The 25,407-nt window shown below is 43.1% G+C and overlaps 1 protein-coding gene across 7 annotated transcripts in view; it reads left to right on the plus strand.

The window, feature by feature from the left end:
* The window catches only part of TANC1 (tetratricopeptide repeat, ankyrin repeat and coiled-coil containing 1), a 263,697-nt gene that overhangs the window by 158,329 nt on the left and 79,961 nt on the right, over window positions 1–25,407 (plus strand). For 4 of the 7 annotated variants that reach the window (XM_055108612.2, XM_055108615.2, XM_055108614.2 and 1 more), the window contains 3 exons: window positions 8,886–8,990; window positions 21,838–21,968; window positions 23,067–23,253. In XM_055108612.2, the coding sequence (XP_054964587.1) occupies window positions 8,886–8,990; window positions 21,838–21,968; window positions 23,067–23,253 (423 nt within the window). The remainder of the gene's footprint in view (window positions 1–8,885; window positions 8,991–21,837; window positions 21,969–23,066; window positions 23,254–25,407) is intronic. The other 3 variants (XM_055108616.2, XM_063595382.1, XM_063595381.1) reach the window with 1 other exon arrangement.

Here is a 25,407-nt window from a genome sequence, read left to right on the forward strand (position 1 = left end):
AAAAGCCAAGAAACAGATGCTGGTGAGGCTGTGGAGAAACAGAACCTCTTTTACACTGTTCCTGGGAATGTAAATTAGTTGAACTATCATGGAAGACAGTGTGGCGATTCCTCAAGGATCTAGAACCAGAAATACCATTTGACCTAGCAATCCCATTACGAGGTATATACCCAAAAGAACACAAATCTTTCTGTAAAGACGTGCACACGTATGTTTATTGTGGCACTATTCACAATAGTAAAGATGTGGAATCAACCCAAATGCCCATCAGTGATAAACTAAAGGAAGTGTAGTACATATACACCATAGAATACTATGCAGCCACAAAAAGGAACAAGATCATGTCCTTTGCAGGGACATGGATGAAGTAATGAGAACACATGGAGAAGAACAACACATACTGGGGCCCGTCAGGGCACAGGGGGAGGGAGAGCATCAGGATAAGTAGCTAATGTATGTGGGGCTTAATACCTAGGTGATGGGTTGATAGGTGCAGCAAACCACCATTGCCATGTTTACCTATGTAACAAACCTGCACATTTTGCACACGTATCCTGGAACTTAAGATACAATTTGGAAAAAAGGAGCATGGCTCCAGTTTGATATACTGTTTTCCTACTAGATTGTGAACATTTACATCCTCACAATGTCTTAGGCGTTGCACCAATGAATAAAGGCTGTCTGCCCTTTCCCAGTGGATCTTCGCAAACAAGGTATTTGAAATAAATAAAAGGAGGCTTATTAAGAGTGGTGTTAGGTGACTTTTGTGTTCTCTTCACTATCAGCAGGTGACACACTTTTTTGTCTTCTGTTTTTTTCTTCCCTAGAATTGCAGTCTGAATTTCCCTAGATCTCACTTGTCTTTGGATTAGGATGAGGTCCCAGTAGTAGTAACTCAAATCACACTGATCTTTTGCCACTACCTTTTCATACAAGGCCCCAGGCCCTTGTAAAAGAGTTCCTGAATGCTTCTGGAAGTACCCAGAGGGTGTCTGCTGGGACAGCTGGTGCACTTCTGTTTCCAGGTGCCTTGTCCTTCATCCATACCCTGTATCCCGGGAGTTGTGGGGGGCCTGGTGCTGCGTTTTGTCATTCCCTGGAGGAGAGCTGTCAGCAGTTTAGTTACTTAATTCCCTTCTGCCTCTCATGGGAGATATCCAAGGGATGGATGCCAGGCTGTGTTTGAAATTGCCCTCCTCTTTGGCCAAGGTTTTCCAGCTTGGTCAGTTCATTTTCTGTCTCCTTCCCCCAGGGTGAATCTTCCCAAGAGGCTCTTACCCTGTAAGATGGTGTCTTTGGGCGGTGCCTTCTGTCCCCCCAGCCGTGCCTCAACTCAGGCAGGAGACAAAAGCACAGGGAGCCAGCCCATGTTCCTGTTATAAAGACTCCCTTTATCCTACAGGCTTGGGTAGGCCAAGTCATCATCTTTTTTCAGTCCCTAATTGCATGCCACCTCATTCTCTTCCCTGACCAAGCACTCTTTTGTTGCGGGGGCAGGGGTGTGGTGTGGGTACTAGAGGAAGAGGGGTCAAACTTTAGAAGCTCTGTCTGGATGTCTTGCTCCTTAAAATCCAAGACTTATCTGGTAGTTTACCACGGTTTGCCATTAGGAATTGGCTATTTAGTGCAATTTGCCTTAGTGATAAAGGTTCCCCCTGCCCCCAAAATATTCTCTTACTCATCTCTTTATTTTCCTCATCTTGTGAAATTTCCCACTGTAGAATGAAAACCTAGATCAGATAAAATTGGCAGGAACCTTTACTGTGAAAGTTCAGGATGCAAAAAAATCCCTAAAATGATTGATAACATACAGTGTCACTTTTCACAGCCTCCAGATATCATGAAAAATGTAAGATCCACTTTAAATGCAATAAGTAGCCTCAGGTGTTCTGTGTCCCAAATATTGCTTTCATATAAATATATAATTATCTTTAACCGAAACACTCAGAAATGAAAGGTAATCCCTGCCCTTCTCCCTTTCACTGCCTCGAGATAAAGCTGGGTTTGGTTTATTTCTACCATCCCTTTTAAAAAATACTCCTTATGTGGCAGTTTCTAAGCAGCAAAATAGTCAGCTGTGTGATTAAAATGTCAAAAAGCAGGAAAACTGGCCGCTGGGAAAGTCTATTTGGAGATTTATGTAAAGGCAGAATTCTGAATGGGGAGAGTGCTGTACCTTCTGGGCTGCAGAGTGGAGTAATTAAGGGAGGGTTCTGGCCACATCCTTCCAGACTGACACAGGCCCTGCTACACAGTTAAAGAAGCTGACAGGTGCTTGGGTTTTGTTTTGTTGTTTTTTTTTTCTTTTGCAAGCTGCATACTTGATATCTTTGGGTTTATGGCTGTGTAACTTACTTTTGGCACTTTGTTGTTTTTAATTTTAAGGGTCCTTTATAACTTTGAGATCCACCTTCTCGTGTATCACATAGTGGAGATTGTGAGGGGAGGGGCAGTGGCCTGGGGAAATTGGAGTGAGGAGAAGGATCTAGAGTTCAGATGAAGTAGCTTTAATTTATGATGGAGGATAATGCCCATTTATCTTAAATCTTGTAAACTGAACACGTTGGTGCTCCACTCACAGCCACTGCACTTCACTTGAACCTGACTGGAGTGGGTGGTAAACAGCGGTCTTCCCTAGAGACCCCGTTCGTGCTACCAAAGTGTCATCTGTGGTCCCAGCCCACACCTTGAACATCAGAATCTACATTTGAAGCCTGTGCACGTTACAGCTGGAAAAGCGGCAGCAGCAGGATACCAGTACCGGGGGCGGCGGGGGACTGGGAGCCCAGCCCTGGAGACATGCCAGCTCCTAGAGGAGCTGGTTGTCAGCTAATACCAGGCGGTCTTTCCTTGTTCTCGTTGTTGTTGTTGTTGTTTATTTTATGTTTTTATCCACAGACAAGTCTTGTTTTGTTTTTAAGAGCCTCCTGCGTTAAAACATACCCAGTAGCTGGAATATCATGCTTTCTGGGTAATTATTATGTAGTATTACATTCTGGTTAATTTGGGGGGATTAACCTTGTAACACTTGGTTTAAGTAAAAGGGGGAAGTTAAAAGTAGCTTATGCTTGAATATTTTGTTTTAAACAAAAAGTTGTGAGGGGAAGGTGCTGGGCAGTAGTTTTCCCTGAGTGAGGGCTTGGGGAGATGGATTTTTCAGTCTGGATCTCTGTTGATAAGGACTGTGGCTGCTTTATGTGGGGGAGTGTTCCGTATAGATGGCACAGCGATTAGTTTCATTGTGGTTTAATAGGTGGTCATGTGTGATTGGCGCTTGGTGACTGTGATGGCTCCTGACTGTGTGGCCTGCAGTTGTTCTGTAGCCGCAGCCTGCTTAGCTGCCCACATCATGGGCTCCAGGTGTCCCTTGTCCCAGTATCCTTTTGTGTAATAGAAGCAGTATTGCTTTTCTTTCTATAGGGCGTTTCTTCTTTTCTCTCATTCCTTAGTTTATTTTTTTAAAGAGACAGGGTTGGCACAATCATAGCTCATTGCAGCCTCGAACTCCTGGGCTTAGGCAGTCCTCCCAAGTAGCTGGGACTACAGGCGTGCACCACCGTGCCCAACTCAAGAGTTCCTTTCTTAGTCTGTGTCAGTTGCTGTCTTTCAGGGTAGGTCTTTCCTCACCTGCCTGGTGGTCCTTGGCTCCTTATTTGTATATAAGGTGCTAAAAGCTGATTGAAAGGGGTACGTTGAGGGCAAGCTGTGCTGCAGCATGATGGTCAGGGATCTACCTTTCTTGGGGTAGGGGGATCCCCAACTATGATTATCTTTAGGCCTTCTTCTCTTGATGAGCTTCCCCAGAGAGGAATCCTCCCATCTCTTCCTGCCGTGGCCTATAAGCTTGGCTGTCAGATCTCATAGCTGGGGGCTGGGGGTGGGAGATACGTCTCTGGCCCATCAGTCTGCATGTAGAATATTTCTTGATCTACTTTTTCCTTAGCAGTTACAAGTTTAAAAAAAAACACGAAAAGAAAACAGCACTCATGAGTTTAGCTCTTGAATCTCTCTCCATGGTCTTAGAATTGAGCCTTTCCAGAGAATAAACTTGGCCTCCAGGATGAGGGAGGGGAAGGGATGCTCCAGGCTTAAGAAATTTCTGGGATTGGGGGGTCTCACTTTTCCTTCAGTAGTTTTCAACCAGCCACACTACTGGATGTCACCCGCGCCCCTGCCTTCCGATGGGCCTGCTGTCACCGAGGCTCTGGCCCGGGCTGAGCCCTCATCACTCCCCCCCCCCCGCCCCTTCCCCTGCCCCCACCCAACACTAACCTTTCTGCTCCACCTGCTCCACTGCTCCTTGGCAATCTGTTTCCTACCTTCAGAGGCTTGGTTTCTGGCCAGTGGCTCTTTCTCCTTTCCCCACTGGTCTTTCTTTAATCTTTTTGCTACAACTTTAATGGTGTTTTGAGAGGGAGTGGAGGCAAACACGTATCATCTGCTCTGCTTAATGCAAAGTATGCACAAATTCTCTAATGAGTGATTGTGGGGGACAATAAAACCTATGGCTATAAATTCATCTTGTTTTACAGCACTTTATGTTCAGCTGTTTGTGAAAAGCAATTTAAATACAAGGATCATGCAGGAGAACAGTTGTTTATATTCACTTAATATTTCCTCTAGTAAAAGGGAAGATCAGAGACAAGTAGGATGCATAAACGATTTGCTGCCTCTGCAGCCAGCGTCCATGGATGTTGATGACTGGGTGGTGGAAGTTCCCAGTGCCTTGGCTTTTTCTAGAATTGCATATTTAATCCAGATTTGATAGTTGTATAAGTGCTCAATGGTGATTCAGTGCATGGGCTTCAAAACTGCATAGACCAGGGTGTGAATTCCTTCCTGCTTTGTCATGTGTGGGCCGAGTTCAGATAAGAACAACTTATTTGAACCTCAGTTTCCTGACCTAAAAATGAGGGAAATTGTACTTTTCTCCCAGAGTTATTAGGAATGAGTGAATTAATATATGTGCGTGCTTTGCCTTGTGTGACCACTGAATATATGTTTTACTTACTTTGTTATATTCTAGGTCTCCTTTCGTATGTGACATTACTGTGATTTCGTGTGCCTGGGAACCAGGTGGGCCTGGTCTTTGTGCGTGGATTTTCCCCTTGTAGCAAGAGGTTCATTTGCTCACCTTTAGGGTCTGGGACATAGTAAGGCCTGAGTTAGGGGACATGAGGAGGGAGGGGTACAGTTTTGTTTTGTTTTGTTTTGTTTTTCTTTTGTTTTGTTTGAGACAGAGTCTCACTCTGTTGCCCAGGCTGGAGTGCAGTGGTGTGATCTCAGCTCACTGCAACCTCCGTCTCCTGGGTTCAAGTGATTCTCGTACTTCAGCCTCCAAAGTAGCTGGGACTACAGGCACATGCCACCACGCCCAGCTAATTTTTTTTTTTTTTTTTTTTTAAGTAGAGATGGGGTTTCACTATGTTACCCAGGCTGGTCTGGAACTCATGAGGCAATCCACCCACCTCGGCCTCCCAAAGTGCTGGGATTACAGGCATGAACCACTGTGCCAGGCCTGGGTACAGTATTTGAACCTAGGTCTGCCCAACTCATGAGTCCCTGCGTTGAGTATCCTGGCTCCTCAGGGTTGAGTCTATGAGTTAGGGGTTGGATCTGAATAGAACCGTTCTAAGACAGTTAAACAGGCAGGCATGTGGATGCTTTCTGAAGGCTCTGGGTGATACTGGGTTCCAGGATCCAGACATTTACAATAACCATCATACATTAATGAAATAGCCCACATTTTAAGAAAGTGCTTACTATTAGAGAATAGTTTTGAAGACTCTCTTGGGTAGGTAGATTGGAGCTTGGAAATAGATCTCTTTAGATTTGCTGTTACTGTACCCTGAAGAGTTAAGGGGAGCAGAAATACAGGCACTTCTTGAGCAGTGGCCATGCCTGCTCATTGGGCAAATTATCAGGCAATAATAACAAAGAGCTTTACCTCCCCAGGTCCTTCAAATGGACGAGGGCAGATGAAGGGAAAATATGTCAGCAGTTCATTTTACCTTAGAGAGTAGGTGGCAAACCAAAAGTGTATATGGGTTCTTGTCTTTGTTCTGGTTCCTTTTTTTTCTCTCTCTTTTTTGTCTGAGACAGGGTCTTGCTCTGTCACCTTGGCTGGAGCGCAGTGGTGCAATCACGGCTTACTGTAGCCTCCAACTCCTGGGCTCACAAGACCCTCCTACCTCAGCCTCCTGAGTAGCTGGGACTACAGGCAAATGCCACCACACCCAGCTAATTGATTCCATTTGTATCTGTCCTATTCAGGCCCTTCTTTCTAGTTTATGTCTCTTACACAGCAAATAGTTTAGCTCCACCCCCAAACCCCCACAAGTCTTTTTCCCTACGCATATTTATGTGTGGATATATATATATATGTTGTAGATAAAGTCTGGATACTGTTGAATAGCCTACATCCCGCACTTAGATTGCAATTATGTGTCCCCTGTAATCATTCTATTTTAATCTTTGTAAAAGTTCCCTTTATGACAGGGTTAAATTATGAAGACCGCCAAGTGATTAAATACTACATGAATCATTTAAAAATGATGGTTCCTGAAGTTTGAAATACCGTCCTTATTTGTAAAGTATTATTAGCTTATTTGATAACAGTCTAGTTTAAGATGTAGTACACCCATGTAGCTGGCTAGGAATTGGATTATTTTTATAGTAGTATAAATGCTTTTGTAGTATGCCTTTAGATGGCAGCATCTCTCACCATAAACCATCTTTTGAACAGAATTTCTTAGATGCAGAAGACGTTTGAGACAGAAGGATGGTCTATCTGCATCACCCCATCATGACACAGTGGTGGAACTGGGCCCCTGGGACTGTCAGGGCTATGGCCCAGGGCTAAGAAGAGGGGATAGTTGTAGATTGCTGCCTGCATGTCTTCTACTACCCCTTCTCTTACTGATGTAAAATGTTTCCTATCTTTGTGGTCTTGCTAAAAGCCACTTTAAGGCAACCAAAGAACACTAGAATCAAGGAAGTGATTTTGGACCAAAATGTAACAGAATAGGCAGTATTTTCTTTATTTTTCAGACAGGGTTTCACCCTGTCGCCCAGGCTAGAATGCAGTGGTGTGATCTTGGCTCACTGCAACCTTTACCTCCTGGGCTCAAGTGATCCTCCCACCTCAGCCTCCTGAGTAGCTTGGACTTCAGGCACACATCACTGCACCCAGCTAACTTTGTTTATTTTTATTTATTTATTTTTTGAGACGGAGTCTTGCTCTGTCGCCCAGGCTAGAGTGCAGTGGCGTGATCTCAGCTCACTGCAGACTCCACCTCCTGGGTTCAAGCGATTCTCCTGCCTCAGCCTCCTGAGTAGCTGAGATTACAGGCACCCACTACCGCGCCTGGCTAATTTTTGTATTTTTTTTAGTTGAGATGGGGTTTCACCATCTTGGCCAGGCTGGTCTCGAACTCCTGACCTCATGATCCACCCGCCTCGGCCTCCCAATGTGCTGGGATTACAGGCATGAGCCACCGTGCCTGGCCTCTTTGTTATTATTTTTGTATAGAGACCAGGTCTTCACTGTGTTGCCCAGGCTTGTCTCAAACTCCTGGGCTCAAGTGATCCTTCTGTGTTGGCCTAAGTGCAAGAATTACAGGTGTGAGCCACCGCGCCTAGCCTTTTAATTTTTTTTAAGCAGTTTTGTTTAGGTATAATACACATCCATACAGTTCACCCATTTAAAGCATACAATAGACTAATTTTAAATATATTCATAGAGTTGTACAACCATCCCTACAACCTAATTTTAGAACATCTGGTCACTCTAGAAAGAAGTCACATATCCCTTACCATTACCCCACAGGCCTGCATAGCCTGCATAACCCCCAGCCCCGGCAACCATTTATACTTTCTGAAAGATTTGGCTATTCTGGGCATGACATATGAATGGAATCATGTAGATCCTTTGTGACTGGCTTCTTTCACTTAGCAGAATGTTTTCAAGCTTCATCCATGTTGTAGCATGAATCGATACTTCATTCCTTTCTACTGCCCAATAATATTCCATTGTGTGGGCAAAGAACATTTTGTTGTTGTCATTTGACATACCTTTAGCTAGTACAAATGGCGTTACTATGAGCATTTGTGTACAAGTTTTTGTGTGAACATATATTCCCATAGGAGTAGAACTGCAGGACCATGTAGTAACTCTGCACTTAACCTTTTGAACGACTGCCAAACTGTTTTCCAAAACGGCTGCATCATTGTATGTGAGGGTTCCATCCAGTCTTACGAAGAATTCCGGATTTTCTGATAATAAGCAGGGGCTGTGGGAACAGGAGGTAGGAGATAAGCCTGTTGGTCTCTCCTATGTCTGACCCGCTTGCTGGCTGCTGTGCCCCGCACAGTTACTGTGCGTCACCAGCCAGATAAGATGCCTGCGTTCTTGTGGCTGGTGCGCAGACTGTGTTGCTGTTACAGGCCGGCTGTTTGTAATCCTTGCCCCCTGACTTTAGAGATACCAAGCTACCAAATCATCTTTGTCCCATCCTTGTCCTAGTTAGAGGAAAATCAAACCCTTCATCACAAAGCAGTCCAGGTTTGAACATGTCAAAATCACCCACTTGACCAGTGAAGACAGCTGTAGCGACTTCACAGCAAGAGAGCAGCTTTTGTTTTTGTTAGGGTTTACATTCTCAAATCTGAGCTTACTCTTTTCTTCTTTGGCAGGCCAGACTGGACGTTCCCTCGTCTGTACTGAAATTGTGTGTGTGTGTGTGTGCGCGCGTGTTTAAGGGAGGGGAAGGCACTGGCTCTTCCTCTAGGCATATTTGGGTCCTGGTAAGGACACACACTGTACATTCCAAGGCTTTGTTTGCATCTGGAAAAAATTAGCCACACTCAGATCTTTCCCACTACAGGTCCCGTCAGGAAGCCCAAGTATGTGGAAAGCCCCAGAGTGCCTGGAGATGCAGTTATAATGCCATTCAGAGAAGTATCCAAGCCAACAGAGCCTGATGAGCATGGTAAGAATGTTTTCAGTGATTTCCTTCCCCCTCTACCAAAGATTTTATACAATGACACTTCATTTCTGAATGAAACTTGAGTGTCCTTGCAGTACTGCTTTGCTGAGAATGTATTTGGGAGGTATTTTCCCCTCCAGCAGTTACAGAGATCTGTTTGGCTAACGGAAATTCTTGGAAATTGTATACCTGGCGTATAAATAGTTAAGTGGGTACATATGCATTATTTAAGGATTGAGTCCTATTTCCTCTGAATTTTGACCTACCAGGTCTTGGAGGATAGGAAGCGTCACCCAGTAGATTGCTTCCAAGATTTTGTTTTGTTTTTAATATTCTACTGCTTGAGAAAATTCAACAACAGGCTTTGGCTGAAAAGCTGAAACCTTAACTGGACAAAGCATGTAATTGCTAGCTTTAAAAAAAGCATTTGATGTCTTTTGAAGGCTGCTTTTTTTAACATCTGAAGTTTTTCTTTAGGGGATGTTGAAGTAGGAGCAAAAAAAAAAAAAAAAACCAAATTGATGGAAATATTTTTAAAGACATTTTATATGTATATATATTTTATACCTGGAAATATGTGTGACATTACAAATTTGCAGCGTTTAACAGATATATTCATAGTTGTTTATTTTAAAAAATCAATTCAAGAATTTTCCTGTTTGTTCCTTTCTGGGGAGTCCCCAACTCACATCTCTCTTGCCTTTAATTTGGGTGTTTTGAATTTCCACCCTGTTTTTCTGCAGAAACATGGGACTAGGAATCTTGCTGTATGTAAAGGGGCTTGCTTTATCCTCAGTGTGGACAAAAGTTTATGTAGCAATGCTGAAAGAGAACTCAACCATATTTTTACTTTGGCATATCTGGCACCTTCCTCTGCCTAATTGTGGGTGGTGGGAGATACAGACCCTTTATGTCCTAACCTGTGTGTGCCTTTTGTGTTGCTGGTGCTGTATGGCAGGGAGTGGGTAATAAGTAGGACATGGGAAGACAATATACTGGAGTGGTGGTAAAAATACAGCTAAAAATGAGCTGTGAGGAAGGATCAGCAAAAGCTGAAAACTGGGAAGGGAAGGGGAGTTTGGGACATGGGGAAAAGATGGGGCCAGGCACTGGGCACTCTGGGCAGGCAAGAGGTGCTATTGCAGGTGTCTTGGCATGAGAAATGCCACCCTTTTCCTTTCTGTCCAGGCACTCATTGTGTGGTTGAGGGAAGAAGTTTTGAGCTGAGGATTTGTGCACACCGAATGTTGCTGGTGAAGGTGGAGATTCCACTGTGGTGTCTGGTTAGGATAGCCAACTGCTGGTACATGAGGCCTCTCTTGATTGTGCGTTCACGTGGGCAGGCAGTCTGTTCTCTCTCTCCTCGGTGTCCTGAAAGGAAAGTAAAATCTCTCTCTCTGTAGTGAATATCAGTCATCAAATGTCTAAGCTGTCTGCCTGGCTCAGATTAAGCCTGCTACCTACCTCTTCCCTTCTTCCCCACCCACCAAAGCCTTTGTAGCCCTGGTCAATTATGCCCCTGGCATTTTGGCTGGCCTAGGCTCATTATGTAACCTCTTCCTCCCTGGCTGGGAGTATCATTAAGGTTGTGTACAGGGATTGGGACCTCCTCCTCCTGGTGTGGGAGTGGGGGTAGAAAATTTGGATTTTTATTAGGCAATGAAAGGTTATAAATAGTTCCTATTGTTAACTTTTCTCCCTTGCTCAAAGCAGAATTGGCCACCTTTCTTGACGAATGGAAGTGTTCTTATGCTTGGCTGTGGGCTGAGCTAAATTTCAAATGCAGCAATTGGTCTTGCGGAGTAGCCTGAAGTTTGCATGTGTGCTCACTCGTGAGACCTGAGCTTTCTGATTCGGCATCTTTAGTCTCCATGGGGACCAAAGTTATGAGATCTATGGGCTACAAATACAGGACCAGACATTTCGGTTTCGCCTGAAATTAAGAAGCAGGGTATGTTTTCATTTTTGTTAAGTGTCTCGGGAGCAGGTGTAGTTCACGTCTGTGGGTGCATGGTCTTGCCTGAAGATAGCCATGATGTTGGTGGATGCCGCAGCAGGGTGAGCTTTCTCTTGGTTGATGAGGAGAGGTGGCTGCCTAACAAAGTCGAACAGGACAATTAGTATAGAATGGTATGTTTTGTAATCCCCATGGAGTCCCTTAAATTTCAATGGGGTTAATTAAGTCTGCCCTGTCAAAGTGTAAATTTTATCCAGATCACTGAACCCAAAGGAAATGATAGAGCCAACTAAAACTAATTGAGTTTGAGTGTTAACCGAGGTGTGTACAGATACATGATGGGCAAACCCTCATTTTTCGGGTTTAATATCAGCATCATCACTTAAGCTTTACTTTAAAACGTGGTCTTCTGTTATCTATATTTCCTTTGGACATTCTTGTTTAAGTTTCTAAGACGCTTTTCTGGGTGCTGTCAATAATAGCATGCCAGTATTCACCAGACTAACAGACTCCACTGAAAACAGCTCTTTGTGAAGTGCTTTTGAAATTTCCCATGGACTCGTGAAATAGCAGGTTATTCCTAAATGCTTGAAATACTTTCCTGCCTCACTTTTGCTTTGGTCATGTAGCTCCATCAACTCTTGATTCTTAGCTCTCTGTTTGGATTTTAAATCAAAGGAAAACAAACCAAAGAACATTTTGAATTTGCTTATTTATAAGTAATTGCATTTATGTGTGATGCACGTTTTAGCCTTCTGGGAAGTGTGGGTTCGATGATGTAAGAAGATGAATTTTTTTTTTTGTAAGCAAATAACTTGTTTCTTAAAGCTTGCAAGCTGGGCACTGTAGCTCACACCTGTAATTCCAGTGATTCAGGGGGCCGAGGTGGGAGGATTGCTTGAGACTGGGAGTTTGAGAACAGCCTGAGCAGCATAGTGAGACCTTGTCTCTTTAAAAAAGAAAGGAAGGAAAGGAAGGAGTTTGCACTCACCTGGAAACATCTTTAGGAAAAAACATTCTATCTTAGTATGTTTAAATATATTTGAAACACAGCATTTTCTACTCTAGGAAAAACGGATGACTTAATAAAATCATCAAACAAAATACAAAGCCCATTTTCATGTCAAATGGTCCTAATAAGCTGTGTGTCAGATAGAATAAGTTCTTAATGAGTAAGCTTCCTATTGCTAAATCAACATATCGTTTAGGGGAAAGCTCATTTACCCACAAACAATATCTGCGTTAAGGGAAAAAAGACCTTCAGATAAATTAGAGATGATTATTATAACAGGATCCACGCTTTATTTCTTTGATTTAGGGGTAACCATAATTTATTTAGGTTTGCATTAATATATTTCTAGCTACTAGGGCAAGTTTTGAGGAGGGGCTAAAAAGTTTTTAGTCTCATAAGTCATTGCTCTGTGAAGATCAATCTCAAAATGTGATGAAACTTTTTTTAAATGATATCTTCATGTCAGTCAGTGACGAAACTTTTTTCCTGGCAGTCTGACTAAGCAAATAAAGCTAACACATATGAAAGAGCAGAATAATTCAATGTGAAACTATCTTCTGGGAGGAGAGGGTCTTTAGTTATATGCTTAAGTAAATATTTTGACACCTTATGTTTTTTATTACCATTTTAGATGGTCAAACAGGTATAGAGGATTAAAGAGGTATAAAGCATAAAGGGGCTGGGTGTGGTGGCTCGCCCTTATAATCCCAGCACTTTGGGAGGCCAAGGCAGGAGGATTGCTTGAGCCTAGGAGTTTGATACCAGCCTGGACAATGTAGCAAGGCCTCATATCAACAAAAAGTCAAAAAATTAGCCAGATATAGCAGTGCACCTCTCTGGTCCCAGCTACTCAGGATGCTGAGGTGGGAGGATTCTTTAGCCAGGGAGGTGGAAGCTGCAGTGAGCCATGATCACACCATTACACTGCAGCCTGGGAGACAGAGTGAGACCCTGTCTCAAAAAAAAAAAAAAGTGAAAAAAAGAATGTGATTGAAAAAAATGCATAGTCATGTTTTATTTCTTAAAACCCTTTCTTTCCCAAGAGGTAACCTCGATCCTGCTTTAATTTTCAGCTTCTTAGAATGGCAGTGCAACATTCAACCAATGGTTGAATGAGGTTTTATTTGATGGAAGTATAGAAAAGGGGCATACCTGGTATGTGTGCACAGAAGAGAGACTCTTGGAAGTAGAGTATCCATTCATTCTGCATTTCCTTGAATAAGTATTCAGTTTCTATGCTGTGAAAAACCACTATGCTAAATGCTATTTGAGATGGGTTATCAAGCATAGGTCCTGTCTTTATGGAGCCTTAGAGTCTGGCAGGGGATTAGAGACCTGTATATGGCGTGACTGTAATAAAGGAGGAAGTAATGACTAATCCAAGCTGTGTGATGAACTAGGAGTTCAGCAGATGGAGATTCTCTTTTTTTTTTTTTTTTTTGAGATGGAGCTTCATTCTTGTTGCCCAGACTGGAGTGCAGTGGCACAGTCTTGGCTCACTGCAACCTCCGCCTCCTGGGTTCAAGCGATTCTTTTGCCTCAGCCTCCCAAGTAGCTGGGATTACAGGCACCCGCCGCCACACCCGGCTAATTTTTGTATTTTTAGTAGAGACAGAGTTTTGCCATGTTAGCCAAGCTGGTCTCAAACTCCTGACCTCAGGTGACCCACCCGCCTTGGCCTCCCAAAGTGCCAGGATTACAAGTGCGAACCACTATGCTTGGCCAGCAGATGGAGATTCTGAGCATGGAAAGACTTAATTGTAGCTATGCCTTAAGATTTACCTGTTGTCTTAGTTCAGGCTGCTATAACAAAAATACCATAAACTGAGTGGTTTATAAACAACAGTAATTTATTTCTTAGATTTGTGCAGGATGGAAAGTCCAAGATCAAGGTAGTCTGCAGATTTGGGGTCTGGCAAAGGCCTACTTGCTGGTTCATAGACAGCCATCTTTTTGCTGTAACCTCATGTAGTAGAAGGGACAAACAAGCTCCCTCATTTATAAGGTCACTAATCCCATTCTGAGACACAGACATTCAGACTATAGTACGTGGCAACAGAGTAGGATGGAGTGGGACTGGAAAGAGACTACGGTTAAGAATGATTAAAAAATTGTTTTAGTAATTAAGTGAGAGGATAAAGTCTCAAATTAGTTCAGGTTCAGTGAAGAAGAGGTGGTGAATGGGAGATTCTTGAGGAATTGCAAGGACCTGGGAACTGAAAAAGACAGAGACAACAACTTCATGCCTTTGAGACCACATTAAGGGACACTGGAGGAGCAGGGACTGTGTTTTGGTTTGAGTTCAGTTTCAGGCATGTAGACTTCAAAGTGCTGGTGGAACATCTTCGCAAGTGTCCAGCCACCAGTTGGAAAATCAAACTGGGTATCAAGAAAGAGCTCAGGATATAAACTGGTCAGCCATTTGCTTGGAAGTAATGCTATGAGACTAGGCAAGTTACAGTAGGGAAACAGGTCGTTGACAAAAGAGGGCTGAGAAACTGGTATTTCATTTGTGAGCTGGGACTAAGGTGCAAGGAGCACCAGCAAGAGGGACAGGAAAAGACCACACAAGACCACAGTATTCTGGTAATCATGGATTTTTCCCTCTGTGTGTCTCTTACAACAATTGCCACTTTACACCTTGCAGGACAGAGTGCTTGCAAGGCCGTAGATCTACAGGAAAATCAAAAGAGAAGGTGTACTACAAAAAAGGAAAAAGAAAAATTAATGTGCTTAACAGGGCTGTTTCAGGAGACTTGTGAAGGTCTGTGAGTTGAAGTTATAGGTATGTGATAAGGAAATGGAATTGGTGAGAATAGAGAGCCCTCTTTTACCCCCAAATTAAACAGATAAAGATGGGAGATCAGTTACTAGGATGAGAGATGTGTGCAGCTGTGGTTTTTATTTAACACAGTTGTAGACTTAATTCAGAGGTTCTGACAGTGTAGGCTGTGGACTTCTAGTGCCCAAGACACTTTCAGGGGTTTGTGATGTCAAAACTCTTTATAATAGTACAAAACCCTTTTGTAATAATACGGAGAAGGTATTTACATTTCCCTTTGTTGACATTTGCACTGATGCTGCAAAAGCAATTGTCGGTAAAACTTCTGATACCTTAGTATATGTCAAGGCACTGGCTACACTGGTAGTCCTGGTGTTCTTCACTGCCAAGTGCTGGCTTCACAAATAATTCACTGAAGAATGTCCTTGATGAAGCACTAAAAGTAATGTTATTAAATCTTGACCCTTGGAGACCCATCTTTTTAATATTCTGTGTGATGAAGTGGGAAGTCTGAGTAAAGCCCTTCTGCATGCTCGGAAGTCTGATGGTTTTCTTGAGGCAGAGCACTTGTATGATTGAATTGCAAGCTGAACTCGCTACTTTTAAAATGGAATATTGTTTTTATTTGAAAGAATGACTGACAACCCATGGTTATTCTGAAGTAGGTATTTGGCACACTTTTTCTTCAACAGGAATGAAATTAGCCTGGCACTTCAATTGAAAAAAAAAAAAAAAGGCCAGGCGCGGTGGCTGACACCTGTAATCCTAGCACTTTGGGAGGCCAAGGCGGGCGGATTGCCTGAGGTCAGGAGTTTGAGACCAGCCTGGCCAACATGGTGAAACCCTGTCTCTACTAAAAATACAAAACTAACTGGGCATGGTGGTGGGCACCTGTAATCCCAGCTACTCGGGAGGCTGAGGCAGGAGAATTGCTGGAACCCAGGAGTTGGAGGTTGCTGTGAGCCAAGATTGCACCACTGCACTCCAGCCTGGGCCACAGAGCGAGACTCTGTCTCAAAAAAACAAAAAACAAAACAAAACAAAAAAAAACAAAAAACCAACTCTGACAGGATTAGTTGCCCATAATAAAACTTGACATTTCAAATGAAAATTAGGTTTTTTGGGAAATTTTACACCTGTCACATTGAGCTTGATGGTTTCCCAAGACTTTTCAATTGAGATCTCTCGTAATGTGATGTTTTGATATTATGTGATAACATTTGTCAACATTTGCAAAATCTGTAAAACCATTATTTTCCAAATGACCCAATGCATAATGTTACACAGTCTTGCATGGGTAAAAGATCCATTTACAGTATAAAACAGACCATTGGATCTTACTGTAACAGTACAAAAAATTCATCGATGCAGATTGAGTCAACAGTGGAACTTACCTTTAAGAAATTGCTGTTTCCAGCACTTGGGGAGGCTGAGGCAGGAGGATTGCTTGAGCCCCAGGAGTTCATAACCAGCCTGAGTAACATAGCGAGACCCTGTCTCAAAAAAAAAAAAAAAAAAAAAAAAAAAAAAAAAAAAAAAAGGGGGAAATTGCTGATTGTCAAGTTTTGGCTGGGTATCAGAGAAGAATATCTATAATTAACTAAAAAGACTCCTGTCTTTCCCAATTATGTATCTGTCTGAGGCTGCAGTTCTTCACATGCTTCAACCAAAAGAACTGATCCCCACAGATTGAATGCAGAAGAAGTTATGCAAATCCAGCTGTCCTCTATTTAATTGCACATTAAAGTTTGTAAAATTGTAAAAACAATGCCATTCTTCTTAACTAATCTTTAAAATCAAAAGTACAGCTTTTTACCTATGTACCCATAAGTTAAAAATTAGTTTTTTAATTAAAATATAATTGTTAACATGAAGTTTTATAACATTAAAATGAACTAACATACAGTTTAAAAATTCTTAGTTTTAATATCTAGTATGATAAATGTCAATAGACATAACCCTCCTAAGCCTGCAGTCCTCAGTTTTTAAGAGTGAATTCTGAGACCAAAAAGCTTAAGAACCTACTGGCTCTAGAGGAAGGAAAAGAGGGAGAAAATAAAAATAGAGATTAGAAAATTGATCCAAACTCTGATAGTCCTCTAGACTTAAGAGGATGAAGACTTTAAGTTGAGTGATGGATGACTGAAGAAGAAAAGGCTAATTCAGGAGGCATTTTGAATGGAGAAATAGTAAGTTTGGTGATAATTTCAATATGGGGTGGATGACATGAAAATTTTGAAGGTAACCTGCATGATAACTATGTTTTGGTATTGCAGACCAGAAACAACAAATTATTGACAGAAACAGAGCAGGTCCATGGATGGATGTTCCTTTTTATTTTTATTTTTCTGAGACGGAGTCTCGCTCTGTCTCTCAGGCTGGAGTGCAGTGGCACAATCTTGGCTCACTGTGACCTCCGCCTCCTGGGTTCAGGTGATTCTCCTGCCTCAACCTCTGGAGTAGCTGGGATTACAGGCACGTGCTACCATGCCCAGTTAGTTTTTTTGTATTTTTAGTAGAGACAGGGTTTCACCATGTTGGCCAGGCTGCTCTCAAACTCCTGATCCACTCGAACATCTGATCACTCAGGTGATCCATCTGCCTCGGCCTCCCAAAGTGCTGGGATTACAGGTGTGAGCCACCGCATCCGGCCAATGTTCCTTTTTAAATACTATTTTTGGAACTCTAAGGAGGGAGGGAATGGTAATGGCTGAGAAGGAGCAGACAGAAACAGGGAAAATACTTGTAAGTAGGAGTCATGGAAGGCAAGAGGATAAGTGAGAAGCAGGTCATGGATAGATAGAGGCAGAGGATTAATGTCAAACCAAGGGCCTGTCTCATTTAGCAGACTAGATTCACAAGTGCTATCTTGGACACTTGGTATTAAGTCAACTTCGAGGTCACATGGTGATAGGTCACATGATAGTGAACTGACGAATGTCGTCAGCAGTACTCAGTGTTCTTTAGAGTCTGAGGAGGACGAGAATGGAGGAAAGACTTTTCTCTGGAGTGATAATACTTGGTGATCACTAGGGACCTGCACTCCTCCCCTGGCTTTAAACAAGAGAGAATGATTGGAATGGAAAATGAAAGCAGTAAGGTGCAGGCCAAATTGGGATGGTTTGGTAAGCAGAAAAAGGAGGGGGTTTGTTGTCATGGAATAGTGAGTTTACAAAAACCTATTTGAGGCAGAAAAATTATGAACAGAAAGTTACGTAAGACATACAAGCACACTTGAAAATAGATATGAACTTGTGAAACCAGAAAATAATCGCAAGGAAGTGTGGGCTCTTGGTGTTAAAGTTGGTAGAGAGAATGACCAATTCTATAGCATCTTGTGGTTTATAAGCTGTTTCTCACACACATTGGTTTTGAGCCTCACAACCTGTAGGAGGTGGGTATGGCCACTTCCCTCACTAAGAAAGTGCAGTTGAGAGAGGTTCAGTACCCAAAAGGGTCTAGATGGTGGTTAGCACTGAGAACACCCTGGCTTCCCAGACAGTGGCGGAAGATGAGAAGATGATTGTAGAGGGCACTGATGGTTTAAAGTTATGATGGCAGTTGGGAGCTGGTCAGTTTGTGGACTGCTCCTTAGCATTTGTGCCCCCATATGTGGTCCACAAGGGGGTGAGTAGCTGAATAGAGGCAGTCAGAAGTGATTCAAGAACTTCCCTTTACCTTTCTCCATGCAGTCAGCCTTTCACGCTATGTAATACTGAGGGTTCCATGAATGTGCTGCTTGGGGGAGTATTGTTCTCCACTTGCCTAATGGATTCCTAGGGCATTCTCTCATCTCCAAATATAGCCATCATACAGTCGTCAGATATTTAAATCTGTGAAATGAAAAGTGAAGTCTTCTCTCCAGCCCTCATCCCATTGGTATTGGGTAATGTACACCCATTATTGATCAGCAATTTAATATTAACTACATGAATGAAAATAGACTTGCTATTTAGAGTGGTCTGTTTGAATTTGACTTGGAGGTGCTTTTGTAGTAACTAGCTTAAAACCATCTGGCTGTTCAGATCTCAGTATTCAGTGAACAGCTATGCAAGTAGACATGTATTTCCATTTCACAGCGTGTCCATGTGAGTTCCTAAGCAACTCATCACTCCCAAGATGGCTCAGTGACACTTCTCCCAGGCGGTCCTTCTCCCAGAGTGGGAAGTTCAGTGAGAGAGGGCTCTGTGCATTAGGGAAGGGAGAGATTCAGACAGCTTCATTGGATTAAGGAATTCAGACTGAAGGGGACTTTTTAAGGGGATGATCACTGGGATGACACTTTAGAAGACAGAATAATATGAAAAGACAGGTGGGAAGCCTTTGGAAGAATACAGTTGCAGTGCCTTAATGGATATAAACATGAAGTAAATAAAATAACGTCTGTCCATTCATCCCAACCCCGGGTAAGGGTTTAGAACTTGGGTAGCAGCAAAGTCCAGGTTGTGCAGTTAAGGGAACAGTTGATCATGAATTTGGGTGTCCCTTTTCCTTTTTTTTTTTTTTTTTTTTTTTGGAGACAGAATCTTGCTCTGTTGCCAAGGCTGGAGTTCAGTGGCACAATCTCGGCTCACTGCAACCTCTGCCTCCCGGATTCAAGTGATTCCCCTGCCTCAGCCTCCCGAGTAGCTGGGATTACAGGCATCTGCCACTACGCCCAGCTAATTTTTGTATTTTTAATAGAGATGGGGTTTCACCATGTTGGCCAGGCTGCTCTCAAACTTCTGACCTCAGATGATCCACCCGCCTCGGCCTCCCAAAGTGCTGGGATTACAGGCGTGAGCCACCGCACCTGGCCTAGGTGTCCCTTTTCAACTCAACCATTAAAGCTGGAATCGCCACTGCTCCCCAATTTATCTGAAATGGGTTGGATGGTACGTTGTTTTTGGATTAAAAAAAAAAAATGAAACACTTGAGATCCTGGAGTATCTGTTTGCAGACACAGTGTGGAGGCAGCAGCCACTGTGCTGGGGTGTTGCGGTCCCCCTGCTGCACATAGGACCTACATAGGATCAGGGTCCTCCTGCCAGTCCCAAGTGAGCCGCAGGCATGGCCCTGTTTGTTGTCGAGGTGAATTCTGTGGAGCCAAGCTCCTGCAGCTGCTCTCTCTGCCTCCACGGCAGCTGCCAAATGGGAGTCGTTTCTGGCTCTCTACACAGAGTGTTTCAGGTTGAACCAGAAGCTAGACATTCTGGGGCATAATCACAATCGGGAGCAGTGTGGAGATTGTTTCGAAAGGGAAGCAGGGTGTGGAGTGGAGAAACTGCGGAGATCTGCCCCCTCACCCACTTCTTCCCTTTCCATCTGCGTCCTGTTCCCTCCCTCCAGCCCAGCTGCCACCTGAGATAAAGTAGCTGCCCTGCCTGGGCCCGGGGCAGAGGCGGAGGGAGGGCGGTGCCATCCTGTTCTGAGGGCCTCACCCCTTGGGTGTGCCTCTGTCTGCTGATCTGGTTTGGTTCCCGCCCTCCTTTCCCAAACGCCCAGCTACCTTGAGAATCAAAATGTGCTTTGAGGTAGGAAGGGACCTCCTGTAGAGCGGCTTTGGCATGCGGTCGACCCGCCCTGGGGTGGCTCCTTTTCCCTGTGTTGGCTTGGGGCCACTGCCCCTTCATGTTTGGCTCACATGGTCCAGAAGCATCAGGGCTCTTTTAACCCAGAATAGTCAAGCCTTGGTTTCCTTACCCCTGCAGTTTTCCAGAGCAGCTAAAAAACATCCAAGCTGGCAAACCATTCTCCCTACTCCAAACATTAGGAGCTTTTACCAGTAAGCAAGGGGTGGGAAGCTTTTCCTTTCTTGAAGATGCTGCCAGCGTAGTTTCCCTTGTAGCTGCCATCCTGGGTGCATGACTTGCAAAACTGATATGTGAGTGACAATAAACCAAATGGCCTTTGCAAAAGCTCTGCTTACTTTGATTTTTGTGGTTCCTTACAAAAGGCGAAGTGAGCATTGATCTTTGTTGGTGCTGTTGTAGCTCAATGGCAACATCACTGTGTTGTTTCCTCATTTTATTTTTCCTAAAACCTTTACCCATTATCTGCAGATTTTCACATCTAAGCAAAATAGGTTCATATGAGTCCAGTTACCTAGACAATTAATAAAAAAGAGCAAAATGTTGAGTGACTATGTCATAGGTTACTTATTGTTAAGTTACAACTTTGTAAGCAGCTTGCTTTGTAAATTTTTCATCCCCTGATGGATGCTGATTTTAGAAGGTGAGAGAAGTGTTAGAAGGATGTGAATATCGTTTTATTTATTGGCCATAATTAAGTGCCTTTGGGCTTTTTGGGTACAGGGTTAAACTACAGCTCAACATTTAAATCAAATCCACCCATAAAATTCTCTTAAGTACAAAAAAACCAGATGACCAACCTCAGGGAGAACCCAAGAAAAGGTGGGCTTTCCCAGCATTGCTGTGCAGCATTCTGAGAATACAGCTTGATTTTTCTACATCTTTGCATGGGCAACAGTGGTACTGGGTCCTGTCTCTTGGGACAAGTTTCACTGTGATTTAAAATTTTTGTTTCAACTTGGATTCTTCACGATTGACCGTCAAGTCGAAATCCTGGTTTTGACTTTCACTACTGTGGGATGTGCACAGGAAGTTTTCCACCAAATTTTCCACGTCGTTCCCCTGGCTTATTTAATGAGAGCTTGGATTTCAGTTTTACTCCAACACCTAAATAGCCTGGGTCTCTACCAGCATGCCACTAGGGTTTTACTTCATTTCAGCCTCCTGTGGGCATTGGACACCCGGCACTCTGTGAGGGTAACATGAAAGATAGGCCCTTTTCTTACCCAAGCTGATGTCTGAAGTACCCGTTTTCACATGACTCGGAATTAGGAATTGCCGTCAGATAACACTGGGCTCTTCTCACTCACCCTTTGCACTTGGAGTTTTTGTTTTACTGTTTCCTTAACCTGTCACAGTCCCTTAATTAGAATGTATTGCTAGAGGACAGGCTGCATTGTCCAACTTTGTGCACATTTTATAGAAACACACAAAATCACCAGACAAAGCAGCTGTAGTGTGAACTCATCCAGATGCGATACTGAAATTCCCCAGAGGGGCATCTTCATTGTTTTCTTTCTTTGTTCCAGAAGCAAAGGCCGATAATGAACCGAGCTGTTCGCCGGCAGCTCAAGAACTGTTGACAAGGCTGGGATTTTTACTGGGAGAAGGGATCCCAAGTGCCACACACATAACCATTGAAGACAAAAATGAAACCATGGTAATGCCCGAGGAAGACACTACATTGCATACCTCTTCAGAGGATGAACGAAGCAATAACCATCTTCTCCCTTTCCTTGAGCAGGGAAGCCATTGTTCAGTTAAATGAGTTCTGGGCTGTTGTGTATTGAAATTTATTTCAACAGTTTGGTTCTGGGTTTTTGCAGTGGGGAGGTGGGGAAAAGCAGAAAGAAGCAGAACGTAAGAAAATGTCCACATTAACCTTCTAGTCACCACCCAGAGAATAATGGCTACATGAATTAAAGAGGCTAAAAGAATGCCTTCATAGTGCTACCAGTACTTTTACCTTTATAGCACCGTTCTTCTCATCTGGTTGCTTTGGTATACACTTTCCTGTGCTTTTTTAGCTGTTGAGATTTTGGAGGGTCAGTGGGGTGAGGAAAAGATTTATAGGAGATGAGGCAGAGACAAAATAAGATGAGATCAAATGGTCCATCTATCAGGAAAGCACTTGCCCTCCAAGGGAGCAGCAGCATGCACCCTGCCACCTCCCAGATGTGATGTATGCATCTGAATAGCAATGCAGGATGGAGCTTCTACCCTGGTGAAGGTCTCTACACTGCAAGGGAGGGTGTCATGCATTGATTGAGACTGCAGTGGTCACCAGTCTCCTTCCCCTGATTGCAGAGCCCATAAATCTTGAGGAATTGAATCAGGTTGCAGTGTTCGTGAAACATTACAAAAACAGAGTTCCCAGGTTTTCCGTACAGAGGTCAAATAACCCATTTGTCTTCTGCAGACTTCAAATGAAAGGAAGTCTGCCTGTTTGCCATTTCTGTTGTACAAATGTGCATCCTCACTAAATTATTGCTAAGACTGACCTTTTAATAAAAAGGAAAATCACAAAGGAGGGGAACAGAGCAAAGATACTGCTTTCTCAAAATTTGGAAGACCACATATACATTTATATAGATAAAGCTCCATGAATCCATATCTATACACACATATCTCTTTAGATTTTTTTTTTAAAACTTCCGTTTTCCTGTTCTTAGTTTTATTGTTTTAGCACAAAAACAAAAGCATGTGTCGAAGCATCCTGTGTAAGCCGTGCTAACTCCTCCTTCCATTCGTCTTGCAGTGCACAGCTCTGAGTCAAGGCATCAGTCCTTGCTCCACACTAACAAGCAGCACCGCATCTCCTAGCACCGATAGCCCCTGCTCAACCTTGAATAGCTGTGTCAGCAAGACGGCAGCCAACAAAAGTCCCTGTGAGACCATTAGCAGCCCTAGTTCCACCCTGGAAAGCAAGGACAGTGGAATTATAGGTAAGAAGCACACTGCTCGGTAACATAATGGCTCGAAGCTCATCAACCAGAGCATTCACCAGGCACTTCCTCAGAGGGTTTTAGCGTGGTCTGTGAAGGTCAGTCTGCCAGCGCCTGCTCTGTTCTTTGCAGGCAGCACTGACTCCATGTATAGCTGAGAGAGTGGAGCATTGGCTTTTACATTCCTTGATGTTTACTTTGTAACAGTCAGCTCATTTGTTAAAAAAAAAAAAAAAAGGAATTCCAGATCAGATCTGGCCTGTGAAGCAAAAATCATTGCTCTTCTATATTCAGTTCCATTTGTTGGGCATCAGGTCCCACTGGGGCACACAGCAGAGCAATGAAATTCCTGCATATTAAGACGTCGTCTTATCCCAATCTCAAGGTCACTTATTTTCCTGATGATAGCTCAGGCGTATGTTTTCTAGGGTTTCTTATCATGGGATCTGACTGCGTTTTGAGGCCAGAATTTTCTAAGGATGACCTCCCTGAGCCCCTACACCCACGTAATAAGTGTGGTTGTCCTGAAGCCTAAGAGTCAGGAGACTTGGGTTCCAGTCCGGACTCTTAGGCTGATTTGCCCGGTGACTTGAGCAACATTGAATTTACCTTTTTGCACACTTTCTTTCTCTAGATCATTAAGGATTTTGATTAATCCAGTAGTTTTCAGTCCCAGGTTTGTATTAGAATCATCCATGGAATTTAAGAGTCTTTATTTTTATATGCTATCCCAGACAGACTGCATTTATGTTTCTGCAGCTGGGCTCCAGTGTCTGTGTGACTCAGGTCTCCAGCTTGGTGCCTTTCAGGTAACAGATGGGTGGGACCCCTGGAGGGGATTGTTCAGACCTTCCTCTGTTCCAAGATTATATTGCAGTTTCACGCAGAGCTCTTCTGAAAGATTTAACTCCCCTTTTGCTGAGTTATGCACGTGTCTTTGAGGGATAGTTTATGCTTTATTGTGGACTGAGTGCCACTTCCACATTAATATGTAATCAAATGGAATGAACGACCTTTGAGCTCCTTATTTTCTTTAGTCACCTGCAGTTTATTTCAAGTGTAATTTGGAAAACCAGGCAGCAGGTTCATCCAGTTTTCACTTTGGAGATTGCCCCAGAAGGTCTGTGAGATTCCTGGGATTGGGTTATGGGCTCTTTGGTGTAGACCTCACTATAGCTTCTAGAGGGGCCCCTCAGCTTAAGGAAGGTGGCTTCTTGCCATAATTTTCAATTGAATCAGAATCTTTAATGGATTTTTGTTTTATTTTACCTTCATTCTTTATTAAGATGAAATTCACATACCATAGTATTCACTCATTTGAACCATTTGATGGTTTTTAGTATATTTTAAAAGTTGTGCAACTATCACCACTATCTGATTTTAGAACATTTTCATTATCCCCAAAAGAAACCTTGTGACCATTAGAAGGCACACTCTATTTCCTACTCCAAGCTCCCCAGTCCTAGTCAACCAGGAATCTATTAATCTTTCTGTCTCTGTAGCTTATTCTGAACATTTCATATAAATGGTGGGCTGAGTTTTGTGTAGCAAATTTATATTCTTTTCACTCAGCTTGAAGGCCTTCCAGTGAGCTTGTTCTGCTAATTCCCCATTCTCATCTTACCCTGCTTCCCCAGCTGCTGTTTAGTCTAGTTCAGCTAATTTTTCCTAGCGTTACTTCTGTTCTTACGCCCTATCTCTTCTGAGCTGTCCACCATAGATGGATCTTTGGTATTTATTCTGAGATAAGCAGATGACTTTCTTCACAGTATTCTCGGTTCTTCTGAAATTTTGTCTCCTGCAGATAGTTTATCTTCAAGGATGTGGCCACTGCAGCACTGTTTTGACAGGCTTTTTCTTTTGAACATCCTGGCCATTGGCATTACATGCCTTTGATTATAACCAAATTTTTTTTTTTTTTTTTTTTTTTTTGCTTTGACAGTTACAAACTTTTCTTGAGACAGGGTTTTGCTCTGTTGCCCAGGCTGGAGTGCAGTGGTGCAATTGTAGCTCACTGCAGCCAAACTTCTGGGCTAATGCAATCCTCCCACCTCAGGTTCCCGGGTAGTTGGGACTACAGGCATGTGCCACCACACTTAGCTCATTAAAAAAAATTTTAACGTATTTCACTGTGTTACCCAGGCTGGTCTCAAA

This window comes from Pan paniscus, chromosome 13 (assembly GCF_029289425.2).
Source record: "Pan paniscus chromosome 13, NHGRI_mPanPan1-v2.0_pri, whole genome shotgun sequence".
NCBI lineage: Eukaryota > Metazoa > Chordata > Mammalia > Primates > Hominidae > Pan > Pan paniscus.